The following is a 19,740-nucleotide window of genomic DNA, read 5'->3' on the forward strand; positions in this document are numbered from 1 at the left end:
TGTGGTGGCCTTCTGGGTTTCCTGCCTACTCAGTGCCTCATACGTCATCACTTCGCATGTGCTCAATTTCTGCTCCATTAGGTACAGTATCTATCCCTATATTATATGATCACATTCTCACAACAGTCTTACACCAGTCCATCCATTGGTAGCAATATTAGCACCATTGACTGAACCCTTGCTTTACTTCTGTTCATTTCTCTGGTTAGAATGCCTGAACAGACCATCTCTGCTGGGGACATGGAGGCCAAAAATAACTGAGTCTATTCACTTTGTTGCAAACTCCATCAAAATCTTATCTGGAGAGAACGCCTCATGTTCTCTTCTGGGAAGCCTCAGGTAAATTAACTGATCATTTTAAGCAGAGCCACCAAACTGCACGTTCTCTGGGAAAGGGAATGCAGCAATCATAGATGTCCAAAGATGCTATGCTTGTTACGGTGCCTTACCTTACGAATGGCGTGCTTTTTTTTGTAGCGTATGTATATGTGTATTCTTTTTGATTTGTTAACTACATGCTTATTATAATGCTTAAATCATGCTAAGAAAATAATGCACTACCTACTACAACACAGAACATTTGCAGTACACTGACAGATTAATTATCGTATTTTCTCACGACGGAAATGGGATCTTATATGGGGATCACTGCACTTATGTTTGTCCAACTGGTTTGGCACCTCTATGTTAGCTAATATTTTCAGCTTGCTTTATAGCTTTACTTTGCGTTACTGTTGTAGTTATATAATACTGTAAATTTTGAAAGTTTGTGGACACTCCTTTTCTATAACTTCAGCTGCATTAAGGTGCACCTTCAGCTGAGACAGGTGCTGTATCTGGAACCTTTGGAATGAGTTGGAGGGAGTTGGGGATGAGGTGGGGTGGTGATCATGCAGCACTCTTACCTCACTAATGGTCTTGTCAGCGTATCCAGTCAAATCCTCACAGCAGTGCCCTAAAATCTAGCAGAAAGCCTTCCCTGGACTTTGTCCATATACTGCATGTCATGTGAAATGAGAATAGTGTGAATGTTTTTTTGTTGAAGCCTTACGTAACACTGCACAGCCTGCGATATGACTATTGAGCATGCGCACGTTATAAAGACATGGCTCAGTGTTTTTCTACCATGGGTCCTGGAGGCATCCTGCCCTGCACATTTATTGCTTTCCCCTCTCCTAGCACCTCTGATTCACAGAATCACTTAAGTCATTAACACTTCCTTTCAGAGTTGCAGGGGGTGTGTTGAAACTGGGACGCCACCAAAACGTGCAGGGCAAGGTGCCTCTAGGACCAGGGTTGAGAAACACTGCCCTAGCTGATGGTAAATGGTAAACTTTCCAGAGGGCAACATACAGAATTACATGGGGAAAATATGATAATGCTGCACCATCACGGTTACGAACCAAAACACTGTATGTATGGATGGATGCTATTATGTCACATAATGAGTCTGGCTCATGTATAACAGACCATGAAAACGTTACATTTATTTCTGCATTTTGAAAGATATAAAAAGTATGAGGTACTGTAAAGCATTTGATGTTTTTTGCCTTAAATATGATTCTAAAATAATATAATGTTCTCAGTTACTGTAAAGTTGCTGTTTTTGGGAATGCACTAACTGAAATGTACGCTCAAAGTGTGATGAAGAGAATCAGTCAAAAGGACAAACTGCTCTACTATGTAATGCAGTCATTTCTAAACAGCAAAGAAAATATTCCATTTGTAAGAATGAAAAGCAAAACCCTGTATGGCCTGTAAAATGTATTTTATTGGAGGTGGCAATATGTAAAAACTAAACAAAAAGGAAAAAAAGTAAACCCTACAGGAATGACTGAAGTCAGGGGACGTATCGAGGATGTGGAAACTAGAAATGAGCTATGAAAGCCATATACACACACACTCCCGATTGCTCATATGCACACCATGTTCAATTCCATGGCCTTTTCTTGGGATAAGTTACTGCATGTGAACAACAAATATCAAGCTGCAGGATCCTATTGTTGTGCATGTTGTATATTACATCATGACCACTGATGAATGACCACACCCCTAACAGATACAAAAACCCACAGTAAGTTGGAGCCATTACATAAAGAATACAAACTATCAGTGCTGAATGAATTGGCAGTACAAAACATCCTCATATTCTCCTCTTTACACAAAGGGTATTACATTTACAGTGGGATATCTCTGCTTGTATACTGTACATAGTGTAGCTGAAATAAGGCATTTGAGTGAATGTGTGTGTGTGTGTTTGTCATGTATGGCTGTTAGCATGGAAAATAAAAACAAAAAGAAACCAAAACATGGATGTACTCCGATTTAAAACATCATGTGTATCAATGTATGATCTTATAATACATGTCTCTTAGGTTAGGCTTTAACACCCCTGACATCATGAATATTCAAAAGTACATGTAATAAGCAAAGCCTGTAGGTTTTTTTTTTTTTTTTTTTTTAAATCAAGTCAATCTTTAACATTTGGGGTTTTATCCTGTAGAACACCTCACATAGAAAAGTTAGATTTTTTTTTCATTTTTTTTTTTTTTTTAACAGCACTAAAAAGGTATTGCAAGATGCTGAACACGAAAACTCGGTTGCCAGATCCAAGAGAAATCCTCATTGCAGTTCATGGCGCTGTTTCATTTTTATCCAGATGACGCTTCACAAAAGAAAGAAAAACGGCAACAGTTTCACATACGCTTTCTGTCTTCGGCCTCTTGCTGTGGCGTTACTGGCCCATGCCTCCCCCCACCCTGCAAGTCTGAAAGGTGACATAGGTCTCTGTTCTTTGGCACTTACGCTGGCAGGCTCAGCTTCTTTCCTTTTAGCACTGTGTGGACCAGAAAGATCATGTCAGAAACAGGGCTTTCGCCACAAAAATAGCTACAACTGCTGTCTGATTAGTGTAGTACATTAGTGCTTAAAACCTCAATTATCTATTAGAAATATTTTAACTATTCTCAATTTTAAACATGAAATAATGTTCTTAGGAACCTCTTGAGTTGTCAATGTTGTGTGCATCAGTAAGTTCGCTGAAGCTCACCTTTTGTGACGTAAAGGTAGAAGAAGTCACAATAGAGAATGGTCTGGACCACCCCAGCCACAATGGCAATCATGTCAAAGAAGCCCTCGAAGTAGAACCTCCAGATCCAGTTGAAGAGGTAAAGAGCGCGGTAGACGCCTAGGGAGAACAGGTAGTGGGTAGTGATGGTCTCAGCCTCTCCTGTCTTACTGATCAGGAAGAGCTGAGGGAGAATGGCCACCGACTCAAGGTAGATGGAGAAGGTCCACAGGATCTGTTTACAGAATACATCACAAGTATGGTACCTCATTACTGAAAATGTAAGGGAATAAGAAGCATGTACCTAAACATGACAAAAACATGAATACAATGATATGGTAATTGTGGGCCATAAACATTTATAAACTGTAAAAATTGAGACTTTATTGCTTGGATTAGCATTGCAAGGAAATATGACATACAGCCTAAACGTACTGCCCCTAGATTGCGATACATACACTACATGGACAAAAGTATTGGGACACAACTTATTCAATTCCACAGGTGTATAAAAATTGAGCACCCAGTCATGCAGTATGCCTTTGCAAACATCTGTGTGAAACTGACTCAAGACTATGGATTTAGAATGGGATGTCAAAAGCTCCTGTAGGTATAGTGTATAAGTGTCCCAATACTTTTCTCCATGTAGTGTACATCAAATAGTGGTTTGAATGTGGTATGTTTCCAACATACCTCCAACGGAGAGAAGTCATGGTTGACCAGAAAGGCCAGGCCTCCAACTGGAACGATAAGGAACTCCACTCTGAAAGTGTCATGGTTCCCATCATAAGTGGCCTTGAACTTCATATAGATTAGGTAGACGGTGGCATAGGCACATCCAATGTAGATGATCTGTTGTGGGGAAACAAGAGATGGTGCTTTGACGAACGCAAGCAGTACACGAATTCCGAATTCACCCATCTCTAAACAAAAACACAGAGCCATTACTGGACATCATTCCACTGGCTGAGATATCACACTGCGCCATTTACCTTCATGAACGTGTTGTAGAAGGATATAAAGGAGGTGAGGAGATCCAGATAGCGTGTTGTGAAAACCAAGGCAAAGAGTATCTGGCTCTTCCCAGAGATTCCTGTGAAGCAGAGTTGTAGGTCAGTTTTTTGGTTCCAACTTTTTGGTTCCAACTTTCAGAACACACCTGCTTGCTTTGACTCACAAGGCCTAATAAGATCACGATAAGGACATGGCATTCACAGTTGCACCGAGCTGAGGGCATGTCTCTGCGGAGCACAGCACCCTGCAAGTGCTGTGTGTGTGTGTGTGTGTGTGTGTGTGTGTGTGTGTGTGTGTGTCGCAGAAAGCACTGCCACGTCAAGAGACAGCAAGCCGTTTCTGGAGTGCATGCAGGGAAAGGGGGGGTTAATAAGACTAAGATCTGATGGGACAGCAATGCAAATGCAGCATTTACCCGATCAGTTTGCACTTTGCCATCTCCTAATCGACTTTTGCAGTCTGATCACTGCTGAAATAGTTGCAACAGTTTGTTTACGATGGGAAACGAACCAAATGCATCCATCTCTTCGTGTTGGGATGTCGGCTAGGCAAGGACACCGTGTAGTCTTTATAGTTTTTAGGCATCAGACAAGAGAAGACAGGAAAACTTAAGAGTGAGTTAGCTAGGGATCACTAGCTGGCGCTACGTAACCACATACAGGTTAGCTAGCTAGCTAGGATAGATCTCTCGACTGTAGGATACTAGCTAGGATAGATCTCTCGACTGTAGGATACTAGCTAGGATAGATCTCTCGACTGTAGGATACTAGCTAGGATAGATCTCTCGACTGTAGGATACTAGCTAGGATAGATCTCTCGACTGTAGGATACTAGCTAGGATAGATCTCTCGACTGTAGGATACTAGCTAGGATAGATCTCTCGACTGTAGGATACTAGCTAGGATAGATCTCTCGACTGTAGGATACTAGCTAGGATGTTGCCACGACATAACTAGTCTTGGTGATCGGGCAACAGAAACACAGCAAAGGCAGAACTACTACTAACAAACAAAACACTGTCGTTTCTTTCCCAGTTTAGCAGTAGTGATGAATCAGGTTAGCAACAAACCGTTAGCTAGCTAGCTTTTTGGTTCATCTTACACTAGGGTCGAAGTTGTTCCTTGCTTAGCAAGCAAAAGCTAACCTTATATCTACACAAGGATCATATAAACAAATCCAAATCACATTGGCATGCAAATAAACACCACATTTTTACTGAATTCCTAGTTTTTGCTTAGATCAGTTCGGATGATAAGCTGATGGCTAGCTGTATTGCTAGGTAACGTTAGCTAGCTAGCTCGCTCGCTCTCATAGGCAGCATAGGGGAGAAAATGCAGTTAGCTACTAGCTTCATTTCCCCTGAAAACCAGCTACCCCCCATCATTTAAAGATGACCAACCAGCAGATGATACACACATCACCTTCGTTTACGAGCTAACCGGCTAGCTTACCTGCGCAGGACCTGGTTTTCCATATTTTGAGCAGCAGTATGATGATGGCTGCTAAGTGAGACAGATCTCCTGCCAGTCTAAAGATGTTCATTGTAGCTTTTGATTTGGTTTTATTTTATAAAAAAAAATAAGAGAGAGAAGACCAGTCTTTTGTCTGCCGTTATTCCAAGTCTGAAATGCCTGAAATACGCTTTAACCGGGTTCCTACACTTTTCCAGTGCATTCCTCCAAGAAATATGGCGAACACGGGGCGACGTGGCCGGTGGACGTGGCCAAGAGTTAAATTACAATGCAAGCCGGGAAAAGTAGTAAGAGAGAGATGCGAGGCGAGCAGCGCGTGTGGCCCGCCTACAAGAGTCCGTCTGGGTGTGGAGTAGCAAGCGTTGCACCCCGTTAAGAGAAGCTTTATTTTAAACCATTCATTTATTTATTTTACTATTTTTCCTTTGGTCAGTGTTCTCTGTGAGTGTGTTCAGACCTAAAGAAAATGGGAGAAAATGCGTTTTGGTAAATTAAGACATTTTATTTCATTTATAAACACATCTATGCTACACAGCCCTGAGCTGCCCAAGCCATGCTTCGCCTCCCGAACATTTTTTTTTTTACGCTAAGTTGTAGCTGTGCTGCGAAACCTAGCTAGCTTTCTCTCTTTCTCCATATGGGTGCCATATCATCCAGCTGGTCCAACAGATCAGCTCACCGGCCACACGCGCTGCCACTGCACTAAGTCCTGCGTCTGCCAGCGTTAGCGTTACTGACAAGCCTCTAAGCACGTTATATCAACTGGTGTGGAGTATTCAGGGAAATGGTGGTCAGTTTACCTACCCACTACATACACATATGTTTGCAACATTCAGAAAAGAGCAGAGAAAGGTTCTCCAGTATCTCCATTATACATCTGAAAGGGTTAATACCGACTACATGCAATACGTCCACTATTGCAGCATGTAAAGGCAGTGGTGCCCATGTCTGGTTAAAGCCACGACTGGAGATTTCTCCCACGTAAAGTAGTGAGGTAGCGAGTAGCTACTTAGACATGTAGTGGAGTAAAAGTAACAGTAGCAGTATATATTTTTATTCCTTCATTCATCTTATTCACATTTTCCTGGGCCAGGGTTCAGAGCCGACCTGGAATCATCAGGTGCAGGGCAGGGAGCCAGTCCATCACAGGGTGCTCTACGCACCTATTATTCCCTGGGGGTCATTTAGCATAGCCAGTACCTGGTGGAGGCCCACACGGAACTCCAGACTCCTCACAGACAGAGATGGGATGGAACCCACTAGGACCATATTGTCGCTGTCCAATGAGAAACACGTATCTCCAAAATTGCGTCTTTACAGAAGAAGGCAGAAATGGTCTTAACTTTGAATGGAAGTCAATCTTAAGAGTTTATTCCGAGTAATTTTGAGAATTTCTACTGTCCTGCTCACCCAGAGTTATTCAGACAGTGTACAGAAGCAGCTACAGGGTTCAAATCATGGAGAAAACTAAAAATGGAGATGCATGGTTTTCACTGGACAGCAGTGAAAGTGAGTATTTACCTTAATAAAAAATCACTGGTGAAGTGAACAGCACTGATTATCTTCATCCACAGTGTACAGGGTATAGTGGGATATATTAGGTAGCATAAGGTGAAGCAGGTAAAATGGGCAAGCATAAGAATCTGAGCCACTTTAACTAGACGACTGGGTCTTCTTAGCTTTTCCACAGGTCTTGTAGGGTTTTTCTGGTATGCAGTGGTCGGTTCCTACCAAAAGTAATCCAAAAAACAACCAGTGAACCGATGACAGGGTCATGGGCAGCTAAGGCTCACTGATGCTAATGGAGGCCCCACCTCACAATTCAACCGAGGATCTGCTGCTAACGTCTTGGTGCCAGATACCACAGGGCGCCTTCTGGGGTTTTGCGGAGACCATGTCTTGAATGAGGGGGGCCCATTTAACATTAGGCTGGTGGTAATAATGTTACATATAAATATACAGTATATATATAACATACTAAACATATGGGATCAACAGTATTTTCATGGCCTTTTGGGCCTAGCCTCCAACTGCATTGAGAACCCTTGCAGCCTTTGCACCCTCATAAACTGCCTGTGTTGCTGACTCCACTCATGTGAGGAAACGAACACCAAATATGACTTGGTTGCAGTTGCATTGGTCACTTTTAGGAGCCGTTAAGAGGAAGGAAGAGCCGTAAAGACGGGGCAAGATCACTTCTCTCTTTTATCATAGAGTTTCAGTTTATCAGTCTCTCTAAAAAAACCGACGTTTCGACAGACTACAGAGACATTCAGCCAAGCCAATTATCAACATGGCTCTTTACCTCTTCTTTCAAATTGCATCTATTGCTGTCTTCACCTCAGGTAAGGGGCCGGAAGCATTTATTAAATGTCAGCTAGCTCATGAAGTGGCGGTTGGGTTTGACTAAGGGCAGGAGTCGGTCATACGATCATGCTAAATCCTCATCATTACATCATGGTCATGTTAAAATACAGAGAAATCTGTGTAGATAAAAAGCTCTCATGTTGTCATTGTTTATAAATGATCTAAGGTTTAGTTCACAGTCATCTGAATGTATACTGTAGCTAATACGTAGTGCGAACTGTTGTGAAAAGGAATGCGGTGTTTAGCTGTTTTTAGCTTGTTATTAACTATTAACTCGCTATAAACTGTGTTAGTTCATTATTAACTGTGTTAACTCGCTATAAACTGTGTTAGTTCATTATTAACTGTGTTAACTCGCTATAAACTGTGTTAGTTCATTATTAACTGTTAACTCGCTATAAACTGTTAGCTCATTATTAATTGTGTTGACTCGCTATAAACGGTGTTAACTTGCTATAAACTGTGTAAGCTCATTATTAACTGTATTAACTCGCTATAAACTGTTAACTCGTTATTAACTGTGTTAACTCTTCCTAAACTGTATTAACTCAATATTAACTGTTACCTCGCTATAAACTGTGTTAACCTGCTATAAACTGTGTTAACTTGCTATAAACTTTGTTAAATCGTTATTAACTGTGTTAGCTTATTGTAATCAGTGTTAACTCATTATTAACTGTTAACTCGCTATAAACTGTGTTAGCTCATTATTAACTGTGTTAACTCGCTATAAACTGTTAACTCGCTATAAACTGTGTTAGCTCATTATTAACTGTGTTAACTCGCTATAAACTGTTAACTCGCTATAAACTGTGTTAGCTCATTATTAACTGTGTTAACTCGCTATAAACTGTTAACTCGCTATAAACTGTTAACTCACTATAAGCTGTGTTAGCTCATTATTAACTGTATTAACTTGCTATAAACTGTGTTAACTCGTTATTAACTGTGTTAACTTGCTATAAACTGTGTTAAGTTGCTATAAATTTTGTTAACTTGTTATTAACTGTTAGCTCATTATTAACCGTGTTAACTCACCATAAACTGTGTTAGCTCATTATTAACTGTGTTTACTCACCATAAACTGTTAGCTCGTTATTAACTGTGTTAACTCGCTATAAACTGTTAACTCGCTATAAACTGTGTTAGCTCATTATTAACTGTGTTAACTCGCTATAAACTGTTAACTCGCTATAAACTGTTAACTCACTATAAGCTGTGTTAGCTCATTATTAACTGTATTAACTTGCTATAAACTGTGTTAACTCGTTATTAACTGTGTTAACTTGCTATAAACTGTGTTAAGTTGCTATAAATTTTGTTAACTTGTTATTAACTGTTAGCTCATTATTAACCGTGTTAACTCACCATAAACTGTGTTAGCTCATTATTAACTGTGTTTACTCACCATAAACTGTTAGCTCGTTATTAACTGTGTTACCTCGCTATAAACTGTTAACTCGCTATAAACTGTTAACTCACTATAAGCTGTGTTAGCTCATTATTAACTGTATTAACTTGCTATAAACTGTGTTAACTCGTTATTAACTGTGTTAACTTGCTATAAACTGTGTTAACTCGTTATTAACTGTGTTAACTTGCTATAAACTGTGTTAAGTTGCTATAAATTTTGTTAACTTGTTATTAACTGTTAGCTCATTATTAACCGTGTTAACTCACCATAAACTGTGTTAGCTCATTATTAACTGTGTTTACTCACCATAAACTGTTAGCTCGTTATTAACTGTGTTACCTCGCTATAAACTGTTAACTCGCTATAAACTGTTAACTCACTATAAGCTGTGTTAGCTCATTATTAACTGTATTAACTTGCTATAAACTGTGTTAACTCGTTATTAACTGTGTTAACTTGCTATAAACTGTGTTAAGTTGCTATAAATTTTGTTAACTTGTTATTAACTGTTAGCTCATTATTAACCGTGTTAACTCACCATAAACTGTTAGCTCATTATTAACTGTGTTAACTCACCATAAACTGTGTTAGCTCATTATTAACTGTGTTTACTCACCATAAACTGTTAGCTCGTTATTAACTGTGTTACCTCGCTATAAACTGTGTTAATTCATTATGCTATGAAAGTTTCATGTGAAGCCAGATCTTTTAAAGATCTCAAAAAATACACCCTGCTGTACAAACACAGCCCCGGCAAAGCAAATATAGACATAAGAACTAAACAATCATTTTAAACAAAAGCATAATTTTCACGACACTCTGCTTAACATTTAAAAAGTAAAAACAAAAGCTAGAACCATTTTTTTTTTAGATTTTGAAGGCGCTGTTGTGAGGATTCAGTTAAATCAAATTAGTTGATCGAAATTTGTTTTTTATTTTTTATCATTATTTCATTAATTTATGTTGTTTGTTAGTGTTCAGCTGAGTTTTGTTGTTTTATTGCCACTGACTGCAAAGTCATATACAGTGCATATTATTCTATGGCAATTCCAGGCTATTTCAAGCCAGATCAAGATAGCTGAGATATAGCACAAATACAGGCCTTAATGTCATCAGGAAAATTGGGGAAAGCCAGTTCAGACAAGGACCAAAAGATGCCAAATCAAGACATGCCAGGAAGTACCAAGTCTTTTGATGGGCTATTTTAATTAGACAAGGCTAGCCTGATATTTATAGGTCTCGGGACTGGGTAATTATAGGTCTGAGGTTGATTAATATATAAAATAATGAGATTACTTGATTACTAATATGATCAGTTACAGCCCTACTTGGAAAAACATATATCTCCATTTTTGTCCGTTTTTAGTTTTACTGCATGGTTTGAACCCTGTAGCTGCTCCCTGTATACTGTGCCAATAATTCTGGATGAACGGGCTAATAGTAATGTTTTAAAGAAAGGACTTAGAATAAAGTCTTATTTTACATTGACATCCATTCACCAGTTTGGAGATATGGGTTTTCACTGGACCGTGATGATATGCACTATACATGCAATTTGTACAGCTCTCTATTCTGGCATATGTAGAACGCTGTAAAAAAAAAAAAAATTCAGTTTTTTGACTATATAGTAAAAATACAGTAAGCTACATTGAGTATGTTTTTACAGTGAGTAATACTGAATGTGGGTGTTGCCATGTTGAAGCTTATAGTAAAAACCGAATGGGGATCTCTTTGTATCTTGTTGTTGTAGAGCTCTCAGTCAGTGGCTGTCATGTGGAGGTCTCACAGCCCCAAGAGCTGCTCTTTGGGGATGAAAACCACTCTCTCTCTATCTCATGCCATATTAACATGTCCACCTGCAAAAGCCATTCACACAAGGTGCTTTGGTATGTGTTCACAAGTAACTCCCACCGTCAGCTGGATACGAAGAATCAACCTCTTAAGTACCAACTGAAAACAGAAGAAAATCACCTACAAATCAATGACCTCACAACCAGCGATGACGGGGCGTATTACTGCGCTGTGGCGCTGAACGGCATGGCCAAGTCTGGAGAACAAGCTTTCGGAAGTGGCACCACAGTGAAGGTGAAAGGTAAGGGCTGGTTAAAGTGCTGCTCAATGTAGATATAGCTGGTTTCAACCTTATTGGACAAATTTAATAAAAAATCCCTACAATTTTTATTTACCCCCAAAATAGTTTGTCAGAGTAGATACAGTGAGTCCAAGAAGTATTTGATCCCTTGCTGATTTTCTTCGTTGGCCCACTAATAAAGACATGATCATTCTATACTTTTAATGGTAGATGTATTCTTACATGGAGAGACAGAATATTAAAAAGAAAATCCAGAAAATAAATCTAAGGAATATATATTAATTGATTTGTATTTCATGGAGTGAAATAAGTATTTGATCCCTTAGTATTCATTAGCAGTTCTGGCTTTTACAGACCAGTTAGACACTCCCAATCAACTTGTTACCTGACCTGAAGCCACCTGTTCTCACTAATCACTTGTGTGAAAAACACCTGTCCACAGAATCAGACAGATCACACAGATTTCAAGTCTCCAACATGGGTAAAACCAAAGAGCTGTCACAGGACCTCAGAGTCAGAATTGTTGACCTTCACAAAGCTGGAATGGGCTACAAAAAGATTAGTAAGGTGTTGGATGTGAAAGTAACAACTATTGGTGCAATTATCAGAAAGTTTAAAGAGTATAACATGACAATCAACAGACCTCGGCCCGGTGCTCCAAAGAAGATTTCGCCTCGTGGGGTGGCAATGATGCTGAGAACAGTCAGAAATCGTCCTGCAACCACTCGGCAGGAGTTAGCAAATGACCTGAAGGCAGCTGGGACCACAGTTTGCAAGGAAACAATTGGCAACACTTTGCGCAACAATGGATTCACATCCTGCAGTGCCCGAAAGGTACCCCTGCTGAAGAGAGCACATGTGGAGGCGCGCCTCAAGTATGCCAATGATCATTTGAAAGATGAACCAAGTTATTGGGAGAAGGTTTTGTGGTCAGACGAGACCAAAATTGAACTTTTTGGCCTCAACTCCACCCGCCATGTGTGGAGGAAGAAAAATGCTGCCTATGACCCCAAGAACACTGTGCCCACCGTCAAGCATGGAGGTGGAAGCATAATGTTTTGGGGGTGTTTCTCTGCCAAGGGTACAGGGCTACTTCACCGCATCACTGGGAAGATGGATGGAGCCATGTACCGCACAATCCTGAGGGACAACCTCCTCCCCTCTGCCAGGGATCTGAAAATGGGCCGTGGTTGGGTCTTCCAACATGATAACGACCCTAAACATACAGCAAAGGCAACAAAGGATTGGCTCAAGAAAAATCACATTAAGGTCATGGAGTGGCCCAGCCAGTCGCCAGACCTCAATCCGATCGAAAATCTATGGAGGGAGCTGAAGGTCAGAGTTGCCAAGCGACAGCCCACCAACCTTCATGATTTAGAGAGGATCTGCAAAGAAGAGTGGGCCAAAATTCCCCCTGGTGTGTGTGCTAAACTTGTGGTTAACTACAACAAACGTCTCACCGCTGTGCTTGCAAACAAAGGCTTTGCCACTAAGTATTGAGTGTGTTTGGCAAGAGGGATCAAATACTTATTTTCCTCATTGAAATACAAATTAATTAAAATATATTCTTTAAAATTATATTCTGGATTTTTGTCTTGATATTCTGTCTCTCCATGTTAGAATATATCTACCATTAAAAGTGCAGAAGGATAGTGTCTTTATTAGTGGGCAAACAAAGAAAATCAGCAAGGGATCAAATACTTCTTGGACTCACTGTATATTTGTTATGCAAAGTTTGCCTCTTTAATTTTGGAGTGGAGCTATTATAATAGGATAATATAGTATATTTAAATTTATATATAGATATTAAAAAGATCTGAGATTTTGTTTTGTAGACATCTATTAGTTGGTAGCGACAAAAGCATGGTATCTTCAGTACTAAACTAAAGAAGCAAAATTCAGTACATTCAATGTCATTGTCGACCAATAGACCAGCTAAGAGGGAAATACTGTAATTATACATAAGATTGACATAACCATATCATAAAAGTGTCATAAGTTGTCATACATGCCATATGCCATTTTTGTCATGACAGATGATAACTAGTAGTATAACAATACCGGGCAATACCCAATTTAATGATTACTGTAATTTTGGTTAAGAGTTATTCAGTAGAACCATGCATGTTTTAAAACACTGCGAATATTACACAACTACTTAAATGTCATTAGTTTTACCTTATTTCATGAGTTAGCAACAAGCGGGTCAACTACCTGAAATGCTAAATGGACAATCTTGGTGGTATCTAGGTGAATACAGCTAAACAAGCGGTCCTATTGTTTGGGACTTGACTGGTAGTTCTATTCTAAGTTCTATTTAAATTGACTTCCATCAAAGTCAATGTTATGATTGATGTTACCTTGTCTGTCACAAGGTTTTTAAGTGACAGCAACAATATGGTTGTATGTGTTGGAAGTGTTAAATGTTTGTGTTTAATCTAGAGTGACCAAAAAAAAAAAAAAAAAAAGAATAGCATTGAAATTAGCGTAGTGCTAACATAGAGCACCCATAGAATTCCATAGGGGGGCTATAGAAATAATTAGCATTATGTCACAAGTGGATTTATTTTCTTATTATTCTTATGTGTTCTTATTACATTAGTTGACACATTGTGGCTGAGCTGACTGCCTAGCACCAATAGTCACAGTTCACCATTGTATAAAAGTCATATTGCACTTATCTGTAAATCGTGTCAATGTCACGCAAAAACTTGTTTTAGACTTTTTGACATTATATGAATCTAGCAGCTGTTTTTTACATTGTCTCAAAATGTTGAGTGATGAATGGACCAATAGAAATGCTCCAGAATGGCTTGATGAATACAATATTTTTACATTTACATTTTATTGAAGCCTAAAAAGTTTTTTAGCATCCCCTGTAGAGTTGCTGTTTTGGAGATACAAGATTTCTGCATGAAAGCGATGAAATTCTAGCAACAAACTAATAATATTTCATCATGCATTATAATTGAACCTTATGATCATGACTTAAAACATGACTGGTAACATGGCACTATTATATTATTGAACATAATCTGTCTGCCAAATATATGACATTTGTCATGACATGTTTATGGCATGGTTATGGGGGTGGATCACTGGATCATTGGTTAGAGCAACGGGCTATTGGTTCAATACCCGGGCTTGGCAAGCTGCCACTGGTGGGCCATTGAGCAAGGGCTCTTCACACTCTCTCCTCCCTGGGTGCCGCAGCAATGGCTGCCCACGCTGTCACTGTGTGTTTTGGTCACTAGTGTATATGTGTGTGTGTGTTCACTGCACGGATGGGTTAAAGGCGGAGGCCACATTCCATCTGTGTCCAACACTAATGGTGAATATGGTTGTCATGTCAGTACTATGCAGCAGGGTTAGTAATCAATCACAGATGTATCTTGGGCATTAGGGTAAATCAAGTGCATTCCTATAGTCCATTGCAGTTACCATGATTAGAAATGTACCGCAGGACGTTTTGTCTGAATTGTGTAGCTTTAATATGTTAAAATATCTTTCATCTCTGCTGTGTATGTAGTGCATGGCCGTCACACAGGCAGAGCAGTGCTGTTGGCATTGATGGTCTTACTTGCCCTCTTAGGGATCACGATTCTGACTTATATCATCTGTATGAAGGTAAGCTGTGAATATATACATTTCCTCTGTTATAAAGTTATTGAATTAGAAAATAAAGCTTTTATTAATTATATTGCTTTCAACCCGACCTAAACTGTACGCATTTGCTTCTACAACCAGACTGGGCGACACACATTGTTCATAAAGGGAAGATTCAGGACAAATGACGCAAAGGTATTTCTGCTTCTCAACAATGCCATCACACTATAAGAATGTGACTTTTTTTTAATAAATGGCTTAGATTAAGCTCTTTCAGTTGGATCACTTTATTTATTTTCTATGTATATGATTGAATTGTCATTAGATCACATTTTCTATGCCTGTGGCCTAGGCCTAGAACTTAGAAGTTTAACTTACTGTGATTTTAATGCAGCAGATCAGCTGAAGTAACCAGGCACTTAGCGTGTACAATAGTGGTCAGAGGTTCATATATATTCATCACAGACATGAGTAGTGTTGCAATGTTGTGCTTTTTTATTGATTTCTTTGAAATGGTCTTTTCTGGGGCAGAATGAGGGTACAATAGGGACGGGCAATTCCGATTCTGAAGGGCCGGATTCCTGCACAGTTAGTGCTTTTCCTGCTTAGTGCTTTTTCCTCCTCAAGCACACCTGATTCAACTCACCTGTTCATTTTTGTAGGTTTAGTCGATCTGTTAGAGCAGAGAAATGAGCAAACTGGGCTAAGGTAGTTAAATACTAAGGTATTTAAAGGTGTAGCCACTTTGCCCCCTGAAAGAAGACCCAAAATGTTACCCTTAATCGAGAGAAATTTGGTTCATATGGTCACAAACAACTGGAGAATCAGCACGGCACAGGCCTGCCATGAACTGGAAGCCGCTGGAGCACCAATGTCATGATCAGCAGTCAAGCGAGTTTTACATGGACAGTTTGGCTGCCGTTCGAGAAAAAAGCCCCTGCTCCAAAACTGACATCCAAAAAGCTTGATTAAAGTTTAAAGCTGACCACATAGACAAAGAAAAAGGCTGGATGAAAGATTAATAGCCAGATGAGGCAATCATTGAGCTATATGGCCACAGTGACCAGAGGGACACTATATGGACTAAAGTATTGGAACATATGTTCATGCATTGTTTCTTCTGAAAGAAGTCTTTGGAAGATTGCTGTGAGTATTTAATGGCATTCAGCAACAAGAGCAAAGTAAAAAAGTGAGGTTGGAATATGGGATGGTCACCACCTCACTCCACCTCTTTCCCAACTCCTCAACCCTTCTCAAACGTATTGGATGGTTCCCTTATTCCAGAAAAAACAGTTCCACTGCTCTACACCTCAATGCAGGGGGGCTTTATACCCATCTAGCCCACACCTGGCATTAGAGTCCTACTCTATTGGCAATACTTCTCTAAAGGGATTAGACAAGCAGTGTGTGTGCATTTGTACATCTGTGTCAGCAGTATGCACAACTTAAAGTAGCTGAATGCATTCATTAGAAGGGGTGTTCACAAATATTCTGACATATAGCGTGTGTTTGGAAGAGTAAAGGTGAGGCATTTAACCCCAAGAACACTGTACCAACTATGAAGCATGGTGATGGTAGCATCATGCTCTGGGACTGCCAGTGGAGCTGCTACAGTGCACACTGTGGATGGAATAAGGAAGTAGGAGGACTACCTCCATTAGTATAACCTCAAACCATCAGCTAAATGGTTGAGAAACTTGGATGCTCCAACAGGACACTCCCCCCAAACACACTTTAAAGGTGTTTTATTGAACTGTTTCTAGCAGTTCTACCATTACGAGTGTTCGAATATCCAACCAGAATTCTAACAGAAGCTTGTTGATCGCTACCGAAACATCTGGTCAAGGTACAACTTCCAAGAGACATTCAACCAAATATTAAATGTGCTGTATGTGTATTTTTGACCCTGTGTTGACTTTTCTTTGGACCTCGTATTAAGAGTCCTCATGAACAGCTACCCAATGTGAATTCAACACTGGGATCAAATCCAGAGCTTTTATACTTTTGAGCCGGTGAAAATGGCTGTAATTCCTAAACAGTTAATGAAGTATTGTTTTTGGTGGTGTACAGAGGCAATATTACAACAATTGTGTCACTGTCCAAATACTTATGGACTGGACCGGAATGTTTTTCTGCTGTTGTTAATTGTTTTCTAAATCTTACAGGCAATAACGAAGTGTCGCTAAAAGGACCCGTTATGTGTGGACCATAAATGGCCACGCCCACTCCAAGTCCAATCAAATCCAAATACAGACGCAGACTTAGATATTTGGAGCACTAAACAGATACAGACACAGCTAATGGCATTGTGTTACACACCTTTACTTGGCGGACCAGCTGCAGATGGTCAGATTCATGGAGTTCTAGTTATAGTATTTGGTCCTCCACTAACTTACTGATCTGTACTATGTGAGCTAAAGAGCTAAAAACGCTGTTTCCTGTTTCTATTCTCAGATTGATTCATCCAAGAGAGTCCATTTCGGAGTTGTGGTGCAAGAACTGTACAGCAAGAGGAACTTGCGCAAGAAAAGCGCTTCCAGCGAAGTATCTCCTGAAAACAAGGTTCTCTCATTGTTCTTGTGACTTAATTAGAATTAGAATAGAAGAGGCTCTGGTTTGTGAAGTACGAATTTGGACTGTTTGCATTAACATCTTTACTCAACAACTATTTTACAGTTTGAAAATCCAAGGTCCCAGACTGATCAGAGAGAAGACATATACCAAAATCTGAAAAGGACTGGATAAATCGTCAGCTCCGACTGTATGGTGAACATCTGTAATAAGCAGAAAGAGAGAAGACGATGGGATGAATGGACAGAAGAGGACAAATTTAAGTGGACAGCGATTGCTCTGTGTAGACATTTCTCCTTAATACAGATTTCTTCTCTGAAGTCCTAATCTAAACCATTACAAGACAGACTGTGAAAATTCATAAATATGAATGTGGAACCTGTGTAGTAGAAGAGGCACAGGAGGGAAACTCTTGACTCTTTGCTCCTTTGCTCCTATGCTCCGCTGTCGGTTGCTGATAAATGGCCTTCTTCTTCTTTTCCATTAACTTCTTCATACCACGCTGTAAAAACAATGAAGGCTCTGACACAGGCTGTTTGTATTCAGATTTTTACAAATATAGGATTTCAGTGCAGTCTGTGCAGTAAATATATATAAAGTTACACAGTCTTATATTTACAGTACACGTATATATACAGTATTATATTTATTGGATTTGCTGTATTACTTTCAATGTAATATTTCAGAAACCACCATATTTTTTAGCCTACATTAGTTTACAGCCCATTAACACTGATTTTATAACGAGTTTTTCAGTGGACAGTGTGCATGGCTTAGTAACTTTGGACCAGTCATGATATGCGTATTGTAACAAACAGCACAACATGCCTTTTATAGATCCAGCAGATAATGTACAGTTAATAATAGTAAATAAATAAACTCTGGGCATATGTTCTCACTGTATCACTGTGTGTGTGTGTTTGCGCTCGCTGCACAGATGGGTCAAAAGCAGAGGCCAGATTCAATCTGTGTGGTGAATGTGGCTGTCGGTCACTGTCTCTTTAAAACTAATAGTGTTAATAGTAGTATTTAGCTTTCATCAATTATTTGTATTAATTTACTTAATGTTTTTAACACCCAGCATGGATACAAGAGGACATTCAATAAAAAATCAAATCAATAAAAAGTTGAATAATGACTCCTCATTAAAATTGCATTTTGTATTGTAAGCTCACAGGCACTCTGGTTTAGCACTTTCTAACAAGCTATTTAAGCTGTGAACTATTTAATAGTCTCAGAAGTGAAAATTCCAAACATGGAGCAGATAATAAGTACATTTTTGATTTACAAAAATTGTCAAATATTTCAAAAAAATGTCTAAATTCTGTTCTTATTTAACCCTTTAAACAGGTCGCCAGAGGGCCAGAAGTGTTTTTCCAAACTTCTATTACTAGGGAAGAGCCCCACCAGTATACTGAAGTCCCTGTAGTCCCTGTAGTTTATACTGCAGCCTTTCTGCATTACAAATAATGATATATCTCGGCAGCCTTCTTGAGGTCTCATATAAAAATCTTTTTATATAATGTATTGTATTTATGCATAAAGTAAGAAAAACATGAAACAACCATTAAATGAGCTTAGAGGTACAAAACATGGTGGGCAATTATAACAGATCATTTTTCTCTTGTCTATTTATCACCTCAGAAAAAAAGAAAAACAAAGAAAATGTGGGAGATAGATCCTTTAAACATATACATTGGCATTCATCTGTCTTAGTCATCCAAAAATGACACTGTCTGCTTTTATTAAGATAATATTACAGGAACAGCTTATACATTTCGCATTATTACACAATTGATCAGCGCTACAATATGGAATGCACTGTTAACTATTAATATATTAGCATTTGTCAGATTGAGAAATAGACAGATAGATAGATAGATAGATAGATAGATAGATAGATAGATAGATGTTATTATTATAAATGTATAATAAATGTACAAAATATGCATTTGAAACCACCCGGAGATAAAAGGCAGTGCAGTTATGATGAATACGGAATAAAGCATACCGATGACAATACTGAATAAATATGTGCATATATTGGTATTAAAGTAAAGTAAAGTATCAGTAGTGTCCAGGAGTGCAGATGTACAGGATATACAGTAAAGCATTACTAGTGCAGATAAATAAACTT

General features: G+C 39.1%; 3 protein-coding genes across 3 annotated transcripts in view; 2 read left to right on the forward strand and 1 right to left on the reverse strand.

Annotated features, from left to right (window-relative positions):
- rps2 (ribosomal protein S2) overlaps nt 1–19,740 on the forward strand; it is a 267,844-nt gene that overhangs the window by 237,434 nt on the left and 10,670 nt on the right. The window lies entirely within an intron of this gene.
- Nucleotides 1,752–5,826, reverse strand: kdelr2a (KDEL endoplasmic reticulum protein retention receptor 2a). The gene is made up of 5 exons (XM_072693691.1): nt 5,533–5,826; nt 4,060–4,160; nt 3,761–3,919; nt 3,050–3,302; nt 1,752–2,836 (listed from the first exon to the last, which is right to left on the reverse strand). Exons 1-5 carry the CDS (start codon nt 5,621–5,623, stop codon nt 2,802–2,804), a joined length of 639 nt encoding a protein of 212 aa, XP_072549792.1. The 5' UTR covers nt 5,624–5,826; the 3' UTR covers nt 1,752–2,801.
- On the forward strand, nt 7,789–18,696 carry LOC140574475 (immunoglobulin superfamily member 6). The gene is made up of 6 exons (XM_072694325.1): nt 7,789–7,898; nt 11,085–11,426; nt 14,956–15,053; nt 15,174–15,227; nt 17,487–17,594; nt 17,709–18,696. Exons 1-6 carry the CDS (start codon nt 7,847–7,849, stop codon nt 17,775–17,777), a joined length of 723 nt encoding a protein of 240 aa, XP_072550426.1. The 5' UTR covers nt 7,789–7,846; the 3' UTR covers nt 17,778–18,696.

This window comes from Salminus brasiliensis, chromosome 12 (genome assembly GCF_030463535.1).
Source record: "Salminus brasiliensis chromosome 12, fSalBra1.hap2, whole genome shotgun sequence".
In the NCBI taxonomy this organism is placed as follows: Eukaryota; Metazoa; Chordata; class Actinopteri; order Characiformes; family Bryconidae; genus Salminus; species Salminus brasiliensis.